At 42.6% G+C, this 25,583-nt stretch overlaps 1 protein-coding gene and 1 long non-coding RNA gene across 2 annotated transcripts; both read right to left on the bottom strand.

Moving 5' to 3' along the window:
* Positions 1-4,772: 4,772 nt before the first annotated feature.
* Positions 4,773-24,081, bottom strand: LOC122671028 (RNA-dependent RNA polymerase 6). The gene is made up of 3 exons (XM_043868115.1): positions 24,044-24,081; positions 20,747-23,547; positions 4,773-5,674 (listed from the first exon to the last, which is right to left on the bottom strand). Exons 2-3 carry the CDS (start codon positions 23,468-23,470, stop codon positions 4,802-4,804), a joined length of 3,597 nt encoding a protein of 1,198 aa, XP_043724050.1. The 5' UTR covers positions 23,471-23,547; positions 24,044-24,081; the 3' UTR covers positions 4,773-4,801.
* Positions 13,254-20,407, bottom strand: LOC122671029. Its single transcript, XR_006334304.1, has 2 exons — positions 20,200-20,407; positions 13,254-13,445 (listed from the first exon to the last, which is right to left on the bottom strand). It is a non-coding gene; the product is annotated as an uncharacterized LOC122671029 (long non-coding RNA).
* Positions 24,082-25,583: the final 1,502 nt, after the last annotated feature.

Here is a 25,583-nt window from a genome sequence, read left to right as displayed (position 1 = left end):
AAACCAAAAAAGTACCGGAATGCCCCCCAAAAATCCCAAACGACCCACCTTGTCTTGTTCAAAACTAAAATGAACATATGTTGAAATACGTATTAATTCGAAGGCATCGACCTTCAACATCTCATCCACACATCTCGTAAGAAATATGGACAGTTTATAGAAAAGCCCTAATCTAAAAAAGTATAGAAATGCCCCCCAATAACCCCAAACGATCGACCCGGTCTTGTTCAGGCCGGAACTGAACATATGTTGAAATACGTATCGATTTGAAGGTCTCGACCCACAACATCTCATCCATACCTCTCATAAGAGGTAGGGACACTTTATAGAAAAGCCCTAACCCAAAAAAGTATAGAAATGGCCCAGAATAAGCCTAAACGACCCTCCTGGTCTGGTTCGGACCAGAACTAAACATATGTTGAATTATGTATCGATTCGAACGTCTCGACCCACCCCATCTCATCCACACCTCTCATAGGAGATAAGGATACTTTATAGGAAAGCCCTAGCCCCAAAAAGTGCAGAAATGCCCCTAATAACTCCAAATGACCCACCCGGTCTGGTTCGTACCTGAAATGAACATATGTCAAAATATGTATCAGTTCGAAGGTTTCGACCTTCAACATCTCATCCATACGTCTCATAAGAGATAAAGACACTTTATAGAAAAGTCCAAACCTAAAAAAGTACAAAAATGCCCCCCAATAACCCCAAATGATCTACCCGGTCTTGTTCAGACTAGAACAGAACATATGTCAAAATACGTATCGATTTGAAGGTCTTGAGCGTCACTATCTCATCCACACATCTCATAAGAGATAAGGACACCTTATAGAAAAGCCCTAACCCAAAAAAAATATAGAAATGGCCCCCAATAACCCCAAACGACCCACCCGGTCTGGTTCGTACCAGAATGGAACATATGTCAAATTACGTATCGATTCGAACGTCTCGACCCTCCACTTCTCATCCACACATCTCATAAGATATAAGGACACTTTATAAGAAAGTCATAAACCAAAAAAGTATAGAAATGCCCCCAAATAACCCCAAACGACCCACACGATCTGGTAGGACCAAAACTGAATATATGTCGAAATACGTATTGATTCGAATGTCTCATCCATACATCTCATAAGAGATAAGGACACTTTATAGAGAAGTCCTAACCCAAAAAATATAGAAATGCCCCCCCCCCCCCAAAAAGCCTAAACGATCCACCTGATTTGGTTCAGAACGAAACTAAACATATGTTGAAATACGTGTCAATTCGAAGGTCTCGACCCTCAACATCTCATCAGCATGTCTCATAAAAGATAAAGACATTTTATAGAAAAGCCCTAACCCAAAAAAGTACAGAAATGCCTCCCACAAAGCCCAAACGATCACAGGGGTTCAAGGGTAGGTAATGGTTCCCAAAATTCCCAGCTACCCCTAGAGGGTGTGCATGGCCTGTAGGGGTGGTCCCCACATGTCTGGAGTCCAAAATAGCCAATTCAGCCACTCTGGGAGATTCACTGGGTGATAGGCCCAATCACCCAGAGCATCACCCAGAGAATACAGCAAAGTTGTAATTCCACTATGCTTGTACAGGGGCTTGGCCCAGGGCTTGGGCCTTGCACCAATATCTCATCCAGGGCCCAATACACATCTTTCCAGGTGTGGGCCCCACATTTTTGGATAGGAGAGAGAATACCTAGGATTTATGTTGTACATCATGCAGTGTGCAGTGCAATTGCATGGAGTTGCAATCCACCTTCTGGCAGGTCTGTAGGAGGTCATTCTCTGTGGTTCAGCTACTGGAGTGATGCTCCACAGGTCTCGTCTTCGTATGAGTCAAGTGGTGTCAACCGCATCCCATACTACGGGCTACCACAGGCCTCATTTTTAAGCCGACTATGGCATCTAGTCTAACATTCACAATCATCATATAAGAATTCGCAGTGTTGATCAACAGACAGTCATTATGCAGTGATTTGAGTAATTTGAAACAGAAGTAAGTAACACAGCATTTATAATTAAAATTCTTAATTGCCGGCATAACATCATAATTACACATGCACATATGATAATATTATTCACTCACCTGAGTTTGGTTCTAGAAACTCGGTTGCAAACTCAGTTCCAACAGCAGTCTGGTTGTTGACCTCGAGCGCAGGATCAAATCCTAGATATAAATCAAAAGTTGTCATGTTAGGTTTCCAAGCTGTCTCTGGTAGTCCTAGAGTTAACCTAAGCTTACTGGGTTGACCCGGTGCTTGGTTGGTACTCATTTGGAAACACTGGGCCTTGCACTGGGCTTTAGGCTCATGACCCGATGCATCATCCAGAGTCAGTGGCACAGGGGTAAAATGGTCATTAACAATGGCTGTACCTGACCCTAGGTCAGATTAGGTTCACGGTGTTGTCCACATCTTGTCTGTGCTGTAGGACCAAGCACAGCAGGGTTTCCTTCACCTGCGGGGCCCACTAGGATTTCAAAGCATTCCTTTCATATGGACAGATGTGGGGAAGGGCATTTATGTCATTTCCCACCTTCCCACACTGTCCCACAGCCATTGGGTGAGATCCCCCAGGTCTGATTGCAAAAACAGTAGCATTTCCTTCACTGGGCGTTGGGTGCATCGCCCAGTGCCCTCAAATCGACATTGGGCTGAGTTCCCAAGGTTGGGCTTTTTAGACTATGCTCAAATCTGATTCCTTTGCATGTTAGGGGGTCAGGTAGCCCCTGGGATGATCTACCTTTTGATCCAAATGGATCTTCCATCAGGGTCACCATTTGGCTGCCAAAGGCTGCCCAAACAACCTAGTGAATAGTGTCACGGGATTTTTTCCAAACTTGGAATTCGATTTCAGCCACATGCAAGGCTGGATTTACACATGCAACATGGTTCTGGGGCTGCTACCACCTAGGGTTAGGTCTGTGCAGCCTTAGCTTGCATCTAGGGTTCCAAATCTAAAAGCGACAGAGCATGTGGCAGTGCAGCTGTGCACAGCCAAATTCGGCTCACAAGAATAGCGTAACAGCCTTATAAAATTCAATATAAATCACAGATCTCCCTTGCTCAAGCCTTGCATGGCAGATCTAGAGCTGTCCAGGGCAAACCCTAGCTATTCAAGGCTGCCCAAGGAGCAGAAACACATCAACCACAAAGATAGGATGGAGGCAGCAGGTATACACATATGTATTCATACCTAAACAGTGCAGAGGAGGCACGAAAATCTAGGCCTAGGGGCTGAGAGCAGCTCTCCCTTCTTTCTTCCTTTCTTCCTTCCTCTCTTCTTTCTCTCTTCTTTCTCTCCTTTCTCTCCTCACGGTTCCAACAGTGCTAAGGGCTCTAAATGAGCCCAAGGCATTCCTATTTATAGTCCCAGTCCTCACTGAGGCTTGTTTGGCTGTGAAGGCCTCTTTTGAAAATAGGTTTTTAGACTAATTCTGAGTGATTCTGGGCACACTGGTGGGGTCCACAATAAACTAAGGGTATGAGGTGGTCCCTCAGACTCCCCTCTATCCATGGAGGGTGCCCATGTCCATGATGGGTGGTCTCCATAATTAAAAACCATTAAAATATATTGTTTCACTCACTGGGCGATGTCTCTGGGCATTGCCACATCACCCAGTGCCATCGTCCAGAGAATTCCAGCAAGCTGAAATTCAGTGGGGCTTGCACAGGGTTTAACCCTTGGTCAGGGAATTGTCCCCACATGCCTTATAGGAGATTTTACACACTTTTTGAGAGGTGGGTCCCACTGTTTGGGGAGGAGAGAGATTACCTAGGGTCTAGGCCATACATCATGCTATGAGTTGTGCAAGAGCAGGGGTCCACTGTCCATCTTCTGACAGGTATATAGGATGATCCACATAGGGTTTCCTCATCAATCCAAATCACTGAAGTGATACTCCACAGTGTTTCTGGTTGCCTAGTCAGGGATTCCTGCCCTTCAATGAAAATTCCAGCCGGTCAGGAGCAGGGTTTGACACCATTCTACGAGCAATAGGAATGAAACTTAAACTGTACCTGGAAATAGCACAAATTAGGAGTAGGACACTATCCATTGTATCAAGTCACTCTACAAATAATAATAAATCCAAGAGCAACATTGTAACCAGAAACAACAAAGTGCAAACTATGCATTCAACAGGAGAAGCGTCAAGAAAATCTCATTAGTTCGAATACATCATAGCAAGGCGAGAAATCAGAGTGAGCAAGCGGGATAGAAAGAGAAAAGTGAAATTGACGAACCTGCGACTAATGCAATGAAGCCTGTCTTGCTTGGCTGTGGTAGGAGGAAAACTTAAAAACAAGTAATCTCTCGCGGGGCCAAAACAGAAAATGTTCTCGTCTTGTTGAAGCTTTCTCGTCTTCAGGGCAAGAAAAAAATTTTGGCAACGAATGAAAATTTCACTAAAATCATGATTTTTAAATTTGAAGCACAGCATCTTCCCATGTTGATGTACACACCAAACAATGAGAAAACCATGGAGAAAAGAAAACAATACAGTAAATTTTTTTTTTCTCTCATGGCTTCCAAACACAGCCTGAGACTCTAAATTGTTTCTAAGGTTTTTAAAAATTACCAAAAGGATTATCAATAGTTTAAAAAAATAAATTACCAAAAGCGCTACAATCATTTCATAATTAATAACAGATCTCAATGGAGCTTGTGGTCCTTACATTCACTTAATGCAAACAAAAAAGAATGAGCATATATATCTACAAGGTTGACCTCTTTCACTTGAGCACTTAATAAAGAACTGCAGCCAAATATTGAGTGTCGACGAGAAAAAAAAGAACGGCAGTCACATTCGCTCCACCAGGTATTTAGCAAGACTGTTTATTGGTTTGGTGGCATCAACATTTTTCACTCCACGCCGCCTAATCTTAATACAGACCAAGTAGTTAGCTGGGATCCAAGCAAAGCTAAGCATTGATGATAGGTTTTCACCCTCACACTCCCTCAGCTGCGGTGCTTCTTTCACCCATCGAGGGTGATATGTCACTTGGTACCATGCTGATGCCTTCTGTTCATAAGCAGTGTTCTTTTCATCATCCGTGAGTTTCTGTGAATCTGGACCCATATTCTCAAAAATTTGCCTGAACTCCTTCTTTAATGCGTTGTAAGCATGTTTAAGCCTCTCTTTCAGGTCTCCTTGTTTCTTGCTACTGTGTTTTGGCATGGACCATATGTGCCCTGTCACCACCTCTTCCTCCCTGTTCACTTTGTACTGCCGCAAAAGAGCACTCAGCTGCCCATCATATGTTAATTTATGACTCCAGGCATCTTCAAGGAAATCTGCTGACCCTGGGATCTCGAGATCAGCATCATAAGGAATTTCTTCAGTAGCACAGATCAGCTCCATGGATATTGGCACTTCTTCAGATGCATCTTTAATCTTGCGATAGAGTTTGCCCAAGATTTTGGTTGACTTGTATGACTGGGATTCAATCTTGCCCATAAAATCAGGGTACATTTTCGGTTTAAGCGCTGGGGGCATCGTAACAAGTTTGCCAGTTTTTGGGAAGTCAACAGCTGTGGCTGCAAGTTCAGCCAGTCGTAAGCATTTCTCATCTAAGGCCCCATATTCACTCTGGTCAGCATGAACCACGTGAGCATTGCAGATAACACCAAGGTTCTCAGTTACCATGTTCTTTAAGAAGAAATCTATTATGTCCTGTTCAACCAAAAATAGATATAAACATTAGAGATTTCTGTAATTGTTTCACAGATGCAATTAAACATGCTTCTGTCTTCTAGAAGTGAATAGCAAGAAAATATAGAATAACTGGACAGTTTTCTGAGGGGCAAGGCTGAAGTCTAAGACTCATAACATGAAACTAGAAGACAAGATAGATGACAGAATACATTAGATTCCACAATTCAACAACATAAATAGAAGGAATACACAGTTCAATCCCACCTATAGTCATAGTTCGAGAACTCGATCTCGCCGAGTTTCTCGGTATTTCAAAAATCCGAGACGAGATGGGGGTCGAGTCACAAAAGTACAATATCTCACCGAGATCTCGGATCTCGGTCGAGATCTCGGATCTCGGTCGAGATCTCGGTTTGACATAGGAAAATGCCCATCTAGGTCCTTTATATGAGTGCCAGATCTCGAGATCTTGCTGGAAATTCTTGGTATACAGACACCTATCTATGCCAGGAACCAAGACAGATCTCGAGATCTTGCTGGAAATTCTTGGTATACAGACACCTATCTATGCCAAGAACCAAGACAGACACTTATTTATGCCTAGTATTACATTTACTTAAGATATTATTCATAAATAAGCAAATACCCCCTATTTGAATCCAAAAAAAATAGTTAAAAAATCAAATTCCAAAAGGAAAAAAAGTCAACCCCCCAGATCAAGAACAAAAACTGGATTTTCGGCGATAAGTGCAATTTTCAACTTTCTAATGCTGGGGTTTTTCCCAAATCTAAAAATTCCATAAATCTGAAAGCTTTCCAACAAGTCCAAGATTGCTTAAATCTGATTTATATTGAAGGAGTTATGTACCGGTCAAACTTAATTCGGTGTGTGCGAATGCTGTCAAAATCGCTCTGAATGAAAACATATTTTTGGACATCAAAACAAATGAATATTTTACCGCACTTATGATTTTTAGCAATGTTTTACCATATTAAGATTTATGGAATTCTTTTATTTGAGAAAAGCCCCAGCATTAGAAAGTTGAAAATTGCACCTACCGCCGAAAATCCAGTTTTTGTTCTTGAACTGGGGGGTTGACTTTTTTTCCTTTTGGAATTTGATTTTTTAACTATTTTTATTGGATTCAACTAGGGGGTATTTGCTTATTTATGAATAATATCTTAAGTAAATGAAATACAAATACAAAAGCATTTAGTAAGTGTCTGTCCTGCTTTCCCACTAACTGAAACTCCTATTTGGACTTTGTTTTTGCAAAATCTGATAATGCTATTGTGTTTAAATAGCCTAAAATAGGCTGAATACCAACTTCCAGACCCAAAAGAGGTCTAAAACCCACCGAGATGGGCTTCCGAGTCGGGAAAAAAAATTACAAAAACTCGCCGAGATCTCGACTCGACTCGGTTTTGGGCTGGGCCGAGATGGCTCCGAGACCCGAGTTTTTGAACCTTGCCTATAGTGACAGACGGTTAACATAAGATTTACATAGATCTCACCTAGGCCATGAGTAGACACCCCAATGATCTTATCTGCCAGATATATCACATTCTTTAAGGCTTTCAGAAAAAGGTATGGTGACAATTCCAAAGGAAACTCAGCCACATCCAATTTCATCCCCGGTAACCTAAATAAATCCTCATCAGATGAGGCCCATAGGAACCCACTCACTTCTATGTCACAGCCTAAGAGGCGAGTCTACGTTGAGGTCACACATGGATTTAGTAACACAAGTGACAAGAATACCTTAAAAAAATTAATTGTATTGTACATACCAAACAAATAACTAAACCAAATGGTCCTTATATGGACAGATAGTTACTTCTAATGGTTTGATCCCACAAAGGGTCATTTTGATACATGCCTGCTCGATAATGGTTTCATCTTCAAGTTTGCTAAAGTAGAAGTCAAAAGCAGAGTTATGGCTGGAGGTCCCTGGAACGTTGGAAGAAAACCCCTCTTTCTCCGGCAATGGAACCACTATCTTCAGCTACATCATCTCAATCTCAGTTCTCTTCCGCTCTGGATCTCTCTCCCTGGGCTCCCTTTGCATTTCTAGTGTGAGAAGTGTCTTAGAGTAATTACCTTGGTCCTTGGAAATCCTCTCTACTCAAATGGCAGAACTAAACTCCAGGATCGCCTCGCCTTCGCCAGAATCTGTGTGGAAGTTCCGTCGAACTCTTCCTTGCCAGCCTCCATCCTTGTTGATGACGAAGGGTTCTCCTTCAACCAGGCTGTCCACTATGACTGGTTTTTGGTCATTCGATGAGAAAATACCCTAATGCTGGAAGTGAAACCATCGCTGAAGCTTCTCCTGCTCTGCCTTTTTCTTTCAAAGGACCGAACCCCACCTTAGAGCTAAGAAATCCTCCAGCTGAAGACATTGCTTCTCTTCCAGCAGCTTCTGAGAATCGCAACCCAGTCGAAGCCTCTACCTCTCTTCCGGCAGCCTCTGAGCAGTGCATCCCTAGTCGTGGAGTCAGAGGCGCATCCCTAGTCTCTCTTCTAGCGGCCTCTGAGCAATGCATCTCAGTTGAAGCCTCTGCCTCTACCTCTCTTCCGGCAACCTCTGAGCAGCGCACCCCTAGTCGTGGCCGGAGAAGAAGCCGCCATTGGAAAAATTGCCGAAAAGATTTCTTGGCTTCGACCTCTCCCCGTCGCCCTACCCCCTCTGAGCAAATGGTCCCCCTGCCATGGCAAGTTCAACCATTTCTCTCTCCAGGCGCCTGCCTCTACAATGATGTAGCTTTCCCAAGCCTCGATGAGCTGGCCTCTGGTCTTCTCCCTGAGCCTTTCTCCTTTGTCCCTACTCCTGTCGGATCTGCGAAGCCTGATGACCTTGACCCAGTCACCCCTTTGCAAACTTCCCCAAAGTCGCTTCCCCTTCACCTTGGGATTTCTTCTTTTCTCAAATCGACTTCTAAATGATTTTCCCCCCTTTCGCCTTCTCTCTCCTCGACTCTCCCTTCCACTGTTGCAGTCCCCACTCTATTGATTCCCTCTGTAGCCCAGCCCAACTCTAGTCCCCCTTTGGCTAGCCCATCTGGTTCTAATGGGCCAGCCACCTCTCCTTTATCATTTTCCTCTCCGACCCAGCCCACCCCTTGTTCCACTTTCACTAGCCCATCTGGTCCTAATGGGCCAGTCCCCTCCTGTCACTCAACCATTAATTCTACCCGGCTTCCCCTCCCTACCGCCTCTACTTCTCTTCATGTTTTCTGTCGTCGTAACCCCAACTCCTTGATGCAGCACCAAGTAGGAAGAAGAAGAAGAAGTCCTGACAGAGAGCTTAGTTAGGGAAGCATAGCTTAGGTTTACATTCTAGTATTTCCATTCCATACTTGGTTTATTTTCTGCTAGTTAAATTGAACCGGTTGTTCAATTGGGTCAATTTAAGTTATTTAGCTAAGTGTCTTTAAATTTAAGTTATTAGGGGTACATATTTTACTGCTTTAAGTTATTAGCTTTAATTTTAATTCCTTCTCTTCCACAATTTATCAAGGGAGGCGTTATTTTGTACTAGGATTTAGCTATTGGCCCTCTATTATAAAATTAGAAAATGTGGGAGGCTCCTCACAGTTTATTTGATTTAAAAAAAAATCGAGCTTTGCTTGCTGGCTGCCATTGTTGCTGCTCCTTGCTCCTTTGTGAGTGTGCATCCTTGTGGATCTCAAGGTGGAAAGGGATTGGTGGAAACCAATTGACTCCTTACGCCGTGACGGCTGGGAGGATCTTCTTCAGCTGGAAGGTGGTTCTATCCTTCTATCACATAGCTGCTGCCTCCATTGAAGACCTGCTCAATCTAGTAAGTTAATTATTCATTACAGTCATTCCCTTCTTCTCCTAGCCCCCTACAGCTCATCCCATCATTCCTTTTTTTAATTTTATTTGAAATCCCTTAAACCCTAACTCATCTAGAACCTGTCCAGCCTTCATCCTTCATCAGTCTTCATCGAAAATTTAACCACAGATCCCTTACTGCCCTCCTTCCACTCAAGCTAACCGGCAGCCTCAACTGTCCATCAAAAACCCTAATCCCCTCACTCACATAAAACTCAAAAAACCCTAAAATTCAGAAACCATACTTCCAGCCATCCATTCCCCTTCAAACTTCAGTCGAGCCTTCCCCTCACTGTTTGGGAAACTCAGTCCCAAGTCCAGCCCAAAAATACCACTCTAAACCCTAATTTCAATGTAGATTCTAAAACCCGAAACCCTAACCCTAGAATTTCAGAATTTTAATTTTCCATTAGCACCCAGTGATAGTAGGAACCATCACCATCGAGAGAGACAAAAAAACATTCAGCAAGAACAATTTCTGATCGATTCTTCAAGGTTGTCTTCCCATCAGTAACCAAACTCCATCGAGAGAGATCAAAAACAGCCCTCCATTCATTAATAAGGAGGCTTTAATCCATAGCAAACCAGAGCAGCAATCAGTGGCTGCACACCAAAAAAAAAAAAATGGGAAACCGAAGGAGAAAACCAGAAGAAAGGGATTGAAGAACCCTTGATTGATTAGTATAGCTCTGATACCATGTTGCAAATCAGAATTAAACTAATTACATCAGGGGTGAAGGAAGAAAGATGAAAGAAGAAGAAGAAAGAGAGGGAGAAGAAGTTGCCGCAAGAGAGGAGAGCAGCCTGCGATAGGTAAATTAGAATACCTTCACGCAGGCTGCCTCTCAATATATAATAAATTTAGACAAAATAGAAAGTAAGGTAGTTAGGGATATATGAAATTACCCCTAACCCCTTACTTATTACAACCTTACAAACTAAGGACAGAACTGATGTAAAATAACAAAAAACCCCAAAAACCCAAAATATACGACTAAAATACCCCTAGTTTTCAACAATCCCCACTCTGTTTCTATTACTTTGGTCTCCCGCATACCAAAATATGAAGTCGTCTGACACTTTAGCTTTGTTACCCTTCCATCTTGTCTCTTGGATACAAGCTATATTAATCCTTCGTCTCCTTATAACATCTATCAACTTCAGGCTCTTACCCGTTAAGGATCCAATGTTTCAGGAAGCTAAAATAATCCTACGATTCTGGGCTGGCAAAGTTCCTCTCACTTGCTCTTGCCTACTTATCACGCATCTGGGCGAAGATGCGACGCGTCGCGTATGGGGGACGCCATAGAAGAAAGAGGCCGGCAAGACATGAGATCAAGAAAAAGATCAAAAAACAAAAGGATCCATACAAACGTCGTTGGCCGGATATACTACAGTGTCGGCTGCCGATCTGACACACCACTATAGGAAAATAGGTTATTTAACAGAAAAGTATAAACAATGAGTTTCCCAGCATTAAATAAAGGGATAAGACTAAAACCAAGACAGAGAATCACTTAGGCATCAGATAATGGAAGCCACGCACATAGTACAAAAACCGAAGGATATATCAAAACTTCCAGGCAAGTAACTCAGAAAGCAGCTAATGGAACAGCCCAGAAAAATGACAAATGAAACAAATGGATGCAAGAAATAAAACAGATGAAATATATAATGCAATCAGACCTACAGTAGGTCAAGCACAACAAAATGAATCAAATGAAAGCAGTACTGCGCTAATACTAAAAAAGTAATATAATGCACTAACAATACGCAATAAAACAGGGCCAGGCAGTGATATTAGAGCAATGTATGGCAGCCAAACACAATAAAAGCAAGCAATGATGAGGCAATATACGGGTCAAGCAGTGATAATAGAGCAATGCATAATAAGTCGATAATAATGCTCTAACAATAAGTAATATAAGGTAAGCAGTGATGAGGTAGTACAAGGGTGCAGCAGTGTAATAGAAGTATAGAACAATATGCAGTAAAATAGGGTGATAGAACCATAGGCAGCAAGCAAGGAGGGAAGGGGCAAGGCAGCAGGGTAATAGAATACACAGTATATTAGAACAAAAAACAGCAAAACAGTATAATAGAGCAATACACGGCAGCAAAACAGGGACCCTTCACAGCTGTAACAGGGCCAGCAGTTACCAGAGTTCAAGTCAAGTGTGATTTACCGGAGTGGCAAGGTGGAGCTGACTAGTATGTTTGAGTAATTTACCGTTGAGCTGTACAAGTCAGACCACAGCCACTCTTGCAGGAGAGTAGTGGTAACTTGGGGCTGGAGGTGTAGGTGACTTAGAAGGTAGGTGGTGGATTGGTGTTGGCTAGTCGTGTTGGTTGTCGGGGAGGTGAGAGGGTTTGGTTCTGGGGCTAGAGGGTTTGGTCCTGGTGAGAGGGTTTAGTTCAGGTAGAAGAACGTAGAGGGTAGGGTTTGGAGAGACAGGCTTGAGAGGGAAAGGCTGATTCGTGGCTACAGTAATTGAGGATAGGTGTTAGGGATACAGGTCTGATTTTGGGGTGGGAGAGCCTGGGAAGTGGGGATCGGGTGCTCGGGGATGCGTACCTGAGATCTTCCATGAAGACGACAAGGGGTTGCAGCCGCTCTCCTGTTACCGTTTGTGCTTCAATGAGTTTGGTAACCCCCCCCCCTGTTTTTTTCTGCACTTTCGAAGGATAACAATATAATCGAAGGATTCAGCACCTTCGATCTCTGTTTTTCTGCGTGTTCTCCAGAGCCGTGAGTAGGCAGGGGAGGTTCACGAAAGCTGGTCTGGCAGTTTCCTAGACCTGGGTAGGACCTTCGTAGAAGGTTTTCAGCATAAACCCAGGCTTCGTAGACCTGGCTAGAACCTGCTGGTGGGATAATCGAAGGTGAACAGTAGTGTTGTGGGCCATCAAAGTGAGCGAGGAACCCACCGGAAGCCCTGATCTCGCCTGACTTCTTTCCGAGCAAAAATGACCATTAGAGAGAGAGAGAGAGAGCACAGAACATTCAACATTAAAAAAATAAAATAAAATTTATGCTCAAGCTGCTCTACAACTTTGTTTTTTCTTTGAAGAACTGCTTTGTGTCTGATCAAGGCTGGTGGGATTGGTGTTTGATCCAATCGACACCTTGTGGTGTGAAGCCCAGGTGGTTCTATTGAAGCTCCATTTAAGTTTTCTATCCAAGATCTGATTTTTATTCAAGTTTCAACTTCCAACAAGCTGCCAGAGAATTTCTGCAACAACAGTAAGTTGGAAATGATCCCCAACCCCATTACTCTTCTTCTAATCCTTTCCCATCCCAATCCTAGCTTTCCCCCTTTTGTTTTCAATTTTCCCCTAACCTAAATCCCCCACAGTCCAACCTAACCATCAGAATTTCACCAAAAGCTGGCTGAGTGCTCTATTCCCCCTAGGGAACACTCGATCCAAACTTGGTTCCAATCCCCTCACCCTAAACCCTAGTTCCCCTCAATTTCCACTTTTTAAAAAACCCAAAACCCTAAACCTAAATTGCTGCCCTGTCAAGTTTACACACTTCCCTCCATCAAAAATTCAAAACATCTCAGGACCTTCACTGATAGACTTCCCTACACCAACTTGACATAACCCACAAATCAAACCCTAACCCTAGTTTGGTCAAAAACTCTATTTTGACCTAACAGAACCACCTATTCAGATCAGATCATGGTTAATTGGCTCCTAGTTTTGACTTTTCAAACCTAGGACTACATTACTAATTGATCCTGAAGAAAAGTCTTCCTTTTTTATTTCTTGTATTTTAAATTTCTTGGGATTTCAGTGGAACCTCTACCCAATAACAAAATGCCAAATCGATTGGTACCTCAAGATGCATAATATTCCCATGAGTACCAATTGATTGATAAACAAGACACTGGTATTCAGTTGCCAGAAGTGATATAATGGCTAAGCAACCTAAACGATGTGGTGGCCTAAACCTCAAGAGATCTGATCCTATGAATCAGGCTTTATTGGCAAAAAAAAGCATGGGAGCTCTTATTTCCAGATACATCCTTGTGGGGTGATTGAGCAGAAACACTTCCCAAGGACAGATATTTTACATGCTTCTTCTTCTTCTCCAAAGGCATCCTGGGGATGGAAATTAATTGTGGGTGCTATTCCACTCCTCCGCACAGGTATATTCCTTCAGGTCGGAGATGGTATGTTGATAAATCCTTGGGTGGACAATTGGATCCCCAACTTCCCTCCCTCTACTGCTCCTTTTCAGCTCCCCAGAAATGCTCCCCGAAGTTTGGCACATTTTATCGATTCGCATTTACAAACTCGGAACATGAAGTTGGTCTTTCACTGCCACCTGATAAGGCATGTTAGAACTATAGCGGGTAAAATGGGAATGACGGGTCTCGGTAATAGCATCAGCCTATATGGCGCTAGGTTTGTTTAGGTTTGTTTTATGCTTTTTCATTTCCTATTTTACCCCTGTAAAGTCTCCTTTATATTTATGAATATAGCTGGCCTCTCCAACGTAAGAGAGCACAGCTTTCCTCTCATTCTTCTTCTTCTTCCTCTTCTATTTTCCTGCTGTTTACATGGTATCAGAGCAGGTCTGATCAGGGAAAGCTTCCATCTCCCTCATCATCCTTTTTCTTACTTCTCCAACTCAAAGAAGAGGGTGGAATAAAACCCTATCAGATTTTGCAGACCTCTTAGGGATCCTCTCTGCCGTAGGGGGTAGTTTGATAGATTGCAGCAATGGTTTGAAGGCATCATCTCTTACTCCAATCAGGTTCGGTGATTCTTACAATGGTTTAAGAGTGTTGTGGGATGCATTTATGGTATATACTTCTTATCTTTTCATTGTTGCAATCCTTCTTTTGGATTAGTTTGCTGTTAGAGTGGCCTTAGGCTGGGACTCGATGTTTGAATCAAGGTTTATGGGGCTGTATTTTGGTTATTCTAATGCTGTTCAGCTACTGGTTTGCTTGCTGTGAGCCTTTTGTCTGTGTTCTTTGGTGATTATACTTGTTCATTGAGCTGCTGTTGCTAGCTATTGTTTGCTGCCTATTCTGGAATGCATTTTTGAATGCTTCTTTGGTAAAGATTGTGGGTCATTTGTGCTGCCACTGTTGTTGGTTTGAGTTCAGACCTGTTATTACTTGCTGGTGTTCTTCTTTGTGGTCATTATGGGAGAGAATGTGACATCGACGGACACCAAGGCTGTGACTGAGGTTGTATCCTCTTCACCTAATTTTTTGACCTCTAAAAAGCTAGAGGGTAGTCAGAATTATCAACAATGGCACAAGATTGTGACTGTAGTTCTCACAAGAAGGGGTGAGAAGTATCATCTAACTGGCACGAAACCTGCCACTATGACTGCTAATGCTTGGGAGGTTGTTGATGCTCGCATCTTGGGTCAGATGCTCAACTCTATGGATAGCAATATTGTAGATCATGTGACCCATATTGACACTATTAAGGATCCATGGGAGTATCTGGCCGTATTGTACTCTGGACACAACAACCTCTCCAGGATTTATGAACTCTCTCAAGAGTTTTATTGAGTTCATAGAAAGGATCAACCATTGACTCAACACTTTGCTGATTTCAAGAGGATGTATGAGGAGTTGAATGCTTTGCTGCCCATTACCTCTGATGTTACTCAAATGCAGCAACAACGTGAGCAACTAGCAGTTATGAGCTTCTTGGGCAATCTAGGCCCCCTAACTTTGACTCAGTCCGATCTCAGATCCTTGGGGGTATTACAGTTCCATCTTTTGCAGACACTTTTTCTCGAGTTCTTCATGTACCTCGTGACACTACTCGAGTCTCTTCTGGTGAAAGTTCAGCTCTTGTGAGTAGTGGCCACAGTGGGGGTCGTCAATACACCAAGACTCCCCCAGCTGCACCTTCTGCTAGTACCCATGACTTGTCTGAGAAGTCTGAGAGATCTGGTCCTTCAAGGACTTGTCATCATTGTGGCAGATCTAGTCACATTCAGCATTATTGTTGGAAGTTACATGGCAAGCCTGCAGCCAAGTTGGCTAACACGGCCAGTGTCGATCCTGCAACCCCATTTGTACCGGTTGAAAAGCGCCATGTGACCTTGACTATGACAGAGGAGGAGTATGCTCGCTACAGCCAAGGCAAGGCTGCTCAGGACATTTCCTCCACTACTACTTCTGTCCAAAAAGGTAATGCCACTGCGTGTCTGTCCACTTCTAGGCCTTGGATCATTGATTCAAGGGCCTCAGATCATATGTCTGGCATCTCAAGTATCTTTTCCTCTTTACAACCTTCTCATTCGAGTGTCACTTTGGCTAATGGTTCCTATGCAACCGTCAGAGGCACTGGTACTGTTAGGCCCACTTCTTCCTTGTCCCTATCCTCTGTTTTATATTGACCTAAATTTCATTTTAATCTCTTGTCTGTTCATCAACTTACCAATGCCTACAACTGTTTCATAACATTCTTTCTTGATTCTTGTGTCTTTCAGGATTTGCAGACGAAGAGGACGATTAGTAGAGGCAGGGTCTCGGGGGGGCTCTATCTTCTTGAGGACACATCTTCTATTGCTTGTTCAAGCACAGCCACCCCAGATCAGCTTCATTGTCGCCTTGGTCATCCGTCATTACAGAGTTTACAAAAACTATTTCCTAGTTTGCATTCTCTTTCGGTTTTAGATTGTGAATCGTGTCAGTTTGGGAAACTCCACCGTGTGAGTTATCCCCCTCGTGTCAATAAACGGGCTTTACAACCTTTTTCTTTAGTTCACTCAAATGTATGGGGTCCTTGTCGTGTGTCTTCTAAGTTGGGTTTTGCATATTTTATTACTTTTGTTGATGACTACTCTCGTGTGACATGGTTATACTTAATGAAAACTCGTTCTGAGTTGTTTTCTGTCTTTTCCTCCTTTGTTGCTGAAATTAAGAATCAATTTGGATTTTATATTAAGGTGTTGCGCAGTGATAATGCATGTGAGTACTTTTCTGCTCCTTTTTTAGACTTTATGACCACTCGTGGGATCATCCATCAGTCTTCATGTTCCAACACACCCCAACAAAATGGTGCGGTTGAACGGAAGAACCATTACTTCATGGAAGTGACTCGATCCCTTCTCTTTGAAATGAAGGTGGACAAAACTTTCTGGGCTGATACAGTATTGACTGCTTGTTATCTATCAATCGAAAGCCCCCTCTATTCTAGGTGGGGGCATTCCTCATGCTTTACTCTTTCCTTCTGAGTCTTTATTCCCATTGCTCCCACATGTCTTTGGGTGTGTCTGCTTTATTCGTGACCATACTCCTGGGTTATCGAAGTTAGACCCCAGAGCCATCAAATGTATTTTTGCGGGTTATTCTTGTGTTCAGAAAGGGTATCGTTGTTATTCTCCTGTACTTCGCAAGTATTTTGTTCCTGCTGATGTTTCTTTCTTTGAATCTCAATCTTATGTGCCTGAGCCTGTTGAGGATCCTTCCTTGGATGAGGATCTTCCTCTTTGTGTTATTCAGCTTCTTGTTGCCCCATCTCCTATGCAGCCCCTTGTTCGGCCTCCCATCATTCGTGTGTATCACCATGAACCTCATCGGAGAGAAGATGTTGCTGCCCCTATTGATGCTCTGCCTGCTGCCACGTCTTTGCCGTCTGTGGATCCTACCCTTGATCCTCCCTTTTCTGATTTGGATCAGCCCATTGCTCATCGGAAAGTACCCATCGGTGTGTTACACACCCCATTTCTTTTCATGTTTCCTATTCTGGTTTGTCATCTAGCTTTCAAACAATCAAACCTGTCTTTCCACTGTTGCATCTCATCCTATTCCTAAGAACATTAAAGAGGCATTATCTGTTCCTGGCTAGGGGACAGCTATGGAGGAAGAGCTTCAGGCTTTGGCACATAACCACACTTGGGATCTTGTTCCACTGCCACCTGGGAAGTCTGCCCTTAGTTGTCGGTGGGTTTATGTGGTCAAGGTTCATACTGATGGTTCTCTTACTCGCCTGAAAGCCCGATTGGTAGCCAACGGCTATGCACAGGTGTATGGTGTCGATTACTTGGATACCTTTTCTCCAGTTACCAAGCTCTCCTCTGTTCGAGTTTTGATCTCTCTTGCCGCCTCCCATGGGTGGCCCTTGCATCAGCTCGATGTCAAAAATGTCTTCCTCTATGGAGATCTCCAAGAGGAAGTATATATGGAGCAACCTCCGAGGTTTGTTGCTCAGGGGGAGTGTGGCTTACTTTGTAGATTGAAGGAATCTCTGTATGGACTGAAATAGTCTCCATGGGCCTGGTTTGGCCGATTTACAGAGGTGGTTCTTGAGTTTGGTTTGTCACGATGCAATAGTGACTACTCTTTCTTCTACTGTCGGACAAGTGCTGGAAGTATCTTTCTGATTGTATATATTGATGACATTGTGATTACTAGTGATGACTCTACAGGAATCGATAGTTTGAAAGCTCATCTTCAACAGAGATTTCAAACTAAAGATTTGGGAAAGCTAAATTATTTCTTAGGAGTCGAAGTGGCTCAATCCAAGAAGGGCATATCTCTCTCACAGCGGAAGTATACCCTTGTCTTGCTTATGGAGAGTGGGATGCTAGGGTGTAAACCTCTTGAGAACCCAATGGATTCCAATATAAAACTTGTTGCAAATGAAGGGGATCCCCTTGATGATCCAAAAAGATACAAAAAGTTGGATGGAAAGCTGAATTACTTGACATTCACTCGACCTGATATTTCATTTCCGGTGAGTGTTGTAAGTCAATTCATGTCATCTCCTAGGACACCTCATTAGGATGCTGTCATTCGGATTTTAAGATATCTCAAGAAGGCTCCTGGACAAGGGTTAGTGTACACTGATCATGGTCATACTCGAGTCGAGGGATTTTCTGATGTAGATTGGGCTGGATCTCCAATTGATCGGAGGTCAACTACAGGCTATTGTATATTTGTTGGAGGAAAAGTAAGAAACAGAGTGTTCTGGTTAGATCGAGTGCAGAATCCGAGTATCGAGCCATGACACATGCTACTTGTGAGATGGTTTGGCTGAAGATGTTGACTGAACTAGGGTTTGAGAGCTCTACACCAATGCAATTGTGGTGTGACAACAAGGCGACTATACATATTGCCTCAAACCCCGAATTCCATAAGAGAACCAAACACATTGAGGTGGATTGTCAATTTATAAGAGAGAAACTCCAACAAGGTGTCATCTCTACAAAGTATGTGAAGACTGGAGAAAAACTTGCTGATATTTTTACTAAGTCTCTAGTTAGTGGGAGGGGTGATTACATTTGTAACAAGCTGAGCATAATTGATATATTAGCTCCAGCTTGAGGGGGAGTGTTAGAATTATAGAGGGTAAAATGGGAATGCTGGGTCTCGGTAATAGCATCAGCCTATATAACGCTAGGTTTGTTTAGGTTTGTTTTATGCTTTTTCATTTCCTATTTTACCCCTGTAAAGTCTCCTTTATATTTATGAATATAGCTGACCTCTCCAATGTAAGAGAGCACAGCTTTCCTCTCATTCTTCTTCTTCTTCTTCTTCCTCGTCTATTTTTCTGCTGTTTAAACCTATACCGGTGATCCCATTGCCCTTCCACCCACAAGCTGACAGATATGTCTAGCTACCAACATCAAATGGTAGACTTAGGGTAGCTTCGGCTTTCCGGTTGGCTATTCAAGAAGACTGTTCTTCCACACAATCATATTGGCACAAACTCTAGCACGCTCCAATGGCTCCTAAGGTGCAGATATTCACATGGAAATTATTACATGGACATATTCCCACACCAGTCCTGCTCGTCCGGAAAGGGGTTAATTGATCGCCTGTTTGTTTAAGATGCTCCCCCCCCCCCTCCTTAGCGGATATAAATCACCTTCTGCCCTTTAGCGCAAGAAGTATGGACCTATACAGGGCTATCATATATCTCCAACTCAGTGGATATCAAGGAGGCTGCAATCCAAATGACGAAGCAACTCTGTCCTACTATTACAGGTTCTCAAATGGGCATGTTCATGCTAAGTCTCTTCTGCAATTTATGGTCCTCTTACTTAGATTTGACTTTTCGCTAGAAGACTGAGGCTCCCAATTGCTTAATTCGCAAGGCTGTTTGCTTCACTGATGAGTTTATCCGATCCTACATACATTGGTGCCAAGGAATCTCGTGCTAACAAATCTATATCCTGGAGTCCTCCCGTAGGATGCATCAAATTTAACGTAGATGGAGCAAGGTAACCCAGGACTGGCAGGCATTGGTGGAATATGTAGGCACTCTAGCTGACCAATACATTGCTTTTCTAAAGGTATTGGTTCTAAACACGCAAGTGTTGCTGAAGCAATAGCAATTCTTAAGGCTTTGCAGTTAGCTTTATCCTATGGCTTCCAAAACTTAAGCATTGAGAACAACAAACTAATGGTCATCAACATCCTTTCGGGACGAGGTCAATCGATACCTTGGAGGATCAAACCTATCATTAGGGACTGCTTCATCTTTGCAACAAGATTTGCTCGACTTTCCTTCCATCACATCCTTCGGGAATTAATTTTGTGGCAAACTCTCTTGCAGGTTTTGGTGCATCAGTTCAAACGGATTTTGTGTGGGTCGACTCTTTTCCAAGTTTGATTTCTGATTGGCTTTATTTTGACACTTGTAACACCTCCTTGCCGAGAGGCTTTCATCAATAAATTATTGTATTACCAAAAAAAACTTAAAAACAAAGAATGCAAAAACTAATTCAGTTGCTAGAAATGATATAATGACCAAGCAACTTAAAAGCAAGAAAAGAAGTATTGAATCACATATGTTACAACTTCTTAAACTAGAACAACCAGGCCAATGAAAATTAAAATTAACAGTGCCAATCAAATGTTTTATTCAATATCAGGAACAAAAATAAGGCTTTCATTAAAGAAAGTAATAATGAGGGCGGACCTTGGAGCAACGGTAAGGTTGCTCCATTGTGACCAAGTGGTCAGGGGTTCGATTCTGGAAACAGCCTCTCCGCGAAAAAAGAGGTAAGGCTGCGTACATTATAACTCTCCACAGACCCCGCAGTGGCGGGAGCCTTGTGCACTGGGTACGCCCTTTTATTAAAGAAAGTAATAATAACTGTGGTTGCATGAACTGTCAACTAAGACCAAGAAAGAGCTATCTATAGAGCATAAACAAATTATTATTAGAATATTATACATCGTGGAATGCATATTAATATAACAGACATTAGAAGAAAATATTCAAATAGGGAAGGTGAGTACCGTATGATTGACTGCGCGTGGCAATTTTTTTGTCTCAACTGGGAAATAATCCATTGGAAGCCAACTTGTCTTGCTTGGAGGTAGAAGATTTTCATCCCAAGTCACGAAGTATAAATCCCCATCAAGGTCACTTCCAGATGCTTCATTTGTATGAGGTCTGTCTCCCTTTTGAGGAAAGACCAGACAATCAAAAAGATGATGCAAGACAGGCACATCTACAGCTTCCAGAATTCGAACATCTCCAGGGTGTAGGCAGGGATTCTTAGCTATTGCAACAGTTCCCTTGATTACTTCCAAATTCCTCTTTGTCTCAGAAAATCTAGAACCATGTTTCAAGAAACAGTTTTCCAATGAAGGGGTTGAAACTTGGATAAAGCATTGACCTTGTTCAAGAACCCCTATTTCATCCAAGCAACCCATCAACCATCTTCCTGAAGGAACAAATATCCTTGCTTTTGCAAGAAGGTCCCCCAGCTGGGCAGCTCGTATGCAAGAGAGCATCCCTTTTAGATGAGGTTCTGTTTGAGGCTTGAAACCTGCACTCAGCATCATTGCTGCAGTATTTCCTTGCTCAGCACATGATGAGGTAAGAACATCAAAAGCCACATCAGTGTTCTCAAGCATCTGGTTCAGCTTATAAACCATTGAATCTTGCATCCTAGAGAATACATTATCTGGAACGCCCAAGGCCGAAAGCAAAGTCACAAATTGCCTGTTCAAGTACCCTGGCTGGAAGCGAGTCCATGACACAACTTCAAGTATTGTATGTGTAGATTCAAACTTGTTCATGCTCGGTCTCACGGAGAGGCGTATCCCGTCCTCTTTTTCGGGCCAACAAGCTATAACCCCTTTGCAACCAGCATACCTTATCTGATAGGCACAAGGAGGGTATGCTGTCAATTGCAATTTCTCCGCAACTTCCATGGCAAGGTCAGGCGTTAACATTCCAATCCCGTCAGAAAACACATACCCGTTCCTTTCAATATCTGGAAGGTCGGGGTTGACATGCTTTATTGGAACCTCAACCGTGGCATATGTGGATGAGAAACACAGTCCCATCCTTGCTGCACATTTTGCCACATTCTTATTTGTGAACTTCCCCATCCAACTCTTAATATCATCCACACGGATACTTTTATCTTCAGCAAAGAACCATGCTGATCGGTCTCTTAATTGATTGGATGAAAATGCAAGAAAGGAATACTTCCTACCACACAGATTAAAACCATCAGTCAGAATGGCCTTCACTCTTTTGAATACAGTCGTTCTTTGAAGAAAAGAATTTGAGGTGATATCCCTTACAATAGGAGCAACATAGTAAGATAAAACATTAGAATTTAGCTGCTGAAACCCTTCATCCATAAACGTGACCCTTAAAAACCGATCCGCAACTTCTTTGTACTTCCTTAGCACCCTATTTGAAAGTTCTACCTCTGGTGGAAGGCAATAGGATTTTGTTGGGGTTATCACCAATCTCCTCACTTCAGCATTATCATTTGAACCCTTGAAACTCTTTAGTAGTAGTAGTTTAGGGTCCTTCAGCAGCCATGCTTGGACTAGTTTCAGACTCTTATATGCATCAAACACAGGATGCTTATAGGAACAGATATGTTTCAATGCTGTCACATTCACCTCTCTTGTCTGCATTCTCAGCAAATCAAAGAACTCATTCGACAACTGGTGCTGGTTCATAACACCTTTGTGCATGATAGCATTCACCAAGAACATGGTTTCAAAGCTTACTCCGTCTTTGTGATGAATACAGAAGAAAGAGTCAGACATGGGCACTCCAAAATTAGGTTCTTTTTTTATCCTTAAGCTCTGTCTAGGATGCTCATATGGTATCCTCTGTCCTTTTAGATAATCAACGGCCTCATTCAGTTTCCGCCCAAAACGAGGTGAGATTGAGAATCTGTAGGAATTGCACCTACCGATTACCCCGCTAGGTGTAAAATCTGTAGTCCTAATCCAAGGATCCTCATCATCCAGCATATCAAATGGAACTGACTCATAAATGTTATCATCTGCAGTTCTGTAATAAACACACGGAGATGATATCAACTGCAACAGAATTATTAAAGATGATGTATCTGCATACTGTTTGATGTGGGTGATCTCCCTCACCATGAATTCCACCTTAAAGTCACATTTTATCACCGCATGATTTGTTGTCCCTTTGAATGAGAAAGCTGTCTCCTTTGTAAAACAGACCTTGCAGGTCCCATCAAAGGGATCGACCAGAAGGTCCACACCATAAATAGGTCCTTTCCAACCAACAAAAAACTCATCCCGACTGACCAGTGTTCCTACATCAACACGGACATCAGAGAATTTAAAGGGGTTTGTCGTCCTTCTCCTCTGGTTAATGCGGAATGGGCTCTCTGGGCCCAAGTTCACCCTCAAAGACTTCTTGTTTAACATGAGATCACTGCGTCCCACAGCATTCAACGCTGCAGTTGCTGAGTCAGGAGATGCAAAATGTACAAACGCATGAGGTTCAACCTTATCATAATCAAGAGTAATCTGGATATCCTCCATGTTGGTGATTTCGAAGTTGGGGTGGGACTCCGGTGGAGTCCATGAGGCCTTCAATCTACACCTCCAAATCAACCCAATCTCATTTTCCAGAAAGTCTGTGAGCCCTTTGGCACTTATACTTCTGTCGAACCCACCAAAACTAACCTGGGTAACTACCATATCCTTTTGGGTTCCTTCTGAACCCATACTATCCTTGCCGAAATAAGATTCTCCAATCAAAGCCAAAGCTTGGAAGATTACAACGCTGTTCTCTCCTGATCACCCTGTTCCATTATTAAACAAAAGAACGTTCAATCCGGCAAACCAACACTAGAAGAAAACCGAGGGGGCAGAGCAAAATAAGCTTAAAATTCTTGCACGGAAGGGAAATCGAGTATACCATGAACTAGTAAGCAGCAAAACAAAGTAAAAGCCTAGAGGAAGATAAAAGAAAAAGCACCACAAAAGAAAAGCCCTGACTTTTTTTTTGGGGGGCGGGGGGGGGTGAATAAACCCTGAACTTTAACTTAAGCGTGCATATATGAGGTCAGAGAACCCTAGAAAAACTGAGAAATCCGAACCCACCCTCAATTTTCACTGAAAAATACATTTTGTCCAGCAGAAGAAAAATCAACTGCACCACACACCTACAAATTTGCAGCAAAAACAGAGCTAAAAGATCTCGGTCAATCGAAGTCGACCAAAGTACTGAAGTAACTCAGGTTATTATGAACAATAAAAAGATGGAACAGACAGATAATCGATTGTAAATCGACTAACCTTCACACCCTCTATCAAGCGATCTAAACAATCGCCGAAGGAATTTGGGTCGACAGAGACGGCAGCAATCGGATATTTCTCCAATTGGTAGCACCAAGGTTGCTTGTTTATAAAGCCTTCGTCAGAGCGGAAAGAGCGGAAATGTACGCGTCTTACTGTGTAGTGAGGAATGTCTTCCACCGCCGACTATTTTGCCACATTTGTGCTACGTGGCAAAATTTTAGTGAAAGACCCATAATAAAAAATTTCACACACCCCTTGTAAGTATATCAAATATTACAGACACCTCAAACATTATCAAAATATCACAGACACCCCCTATTTTATGACTTTAATTCAACTTAAGCCACTCCGTTAGGTCTGTGTAGTTAAGTGACTATTAACTCTTTTTAAATGGCAAAATTACCTTTACCACAGTATAAACTCCCCATAATACCCTTAAGGTAAAATCCCAAATACAAACACCATTTTATTTACCTATCTTCCCTATTAACCTCTCACACAATCCCCATTTATCCAATCCGTCTCCCACCTCTCATCTTCCTCGAATCCACAACTCCTGCCCCCATCTCCCACCTCTCTCATCCTCTGTTCCCGCTCCCCTCTCTCACCTCTCACCTCTCACCTCTCATCCCTTGTTCACGCTCCAACTCCCACCTCTCATCTCCATTACTCCCCTGTCCCGCATCCATCTCCAATGTACAAGAATGTTTGTGCTTCCTCTGATCTGTAATGTCAGATTTTCAAACATTGAGAACATGGAATAAAGTTGCAGACTTGTCTATCATAATAATGAAGTATGACGAATATTATCTGTCCCCAGTATATCGGTTTGGATGAGACTAAACTGATAGTGAAATCAATTCTTCAAATCAAATTTATTCTTTCTAATGGCCTTTTTTTTTTTTTTTTTAAACTTTGAACTCTTACATCTCTTAACGTTAAAATTTGCTCTGAAAATATTTTACAGAGTATATAACTCAACTAAATATACTTCAATCTCGTAATATGGTGTTGTCTTGAGATTAGATACTGTACGAAGGAATACAGCATCCCTAGTATCCTCAATATCTTAACCTTGAGTACATCTGTCATTATCACAGATGGTAGGTTAAGGGGCATTGTAAGCAATAGTGTTGCATCAGTCTGCTTAGTGAAGCTCCACACAAAACGGTTGAATAAGATGTGGCTAGGGAAAGTAAGGACAAGGAGGGCTACATTCTTGACTATAAAGAACCAATCTGCATCTCCAATCTCCAGGCCCCACCCAACATTCCTATGCCAGACTTCTTCCCATATCCTATAGATAGTAGTCATGACTAGGTAAGTTTCTCCTCTAACGGTGTTGAAGGAAGATGAGAGGTGGGAGATGGAGCATGAACAAGGGATGAGAGGTGAGAGGTGGGAGATGGGGAGCAGGAGTTGTGGATTTGAAAGTCACTACTCAAATCGTAAGACACAAGGGTTGGGGGATTGGGAGAGAACGTAAAAAACATGGTTAGAGAATGATTTATAGGCAAGATGTTCCTACTGTGCTTAA

The sequence above is a fragment of the Telopea speciosissima genome, chromosome 8 (assembly GCF_018873765.1).
Source record: "Telopea speciosissima isolate NSW1024214 ecotype Mountain lineage chromosome 8, Tspe_v1, whole genome shotgun sequence".
Lineage (NCBI taxonomy): Eukaryota > Viridiplantae > Streptophyta > Magnoliopsida > Proteales > Proteaceae > Telopea > Telopea speciosissima.
The sequence above is the reverse complement of the archived record's forward strand: the minus strand, read 5'-3'. Positions and strand labels throughout refer to the sequence as shown.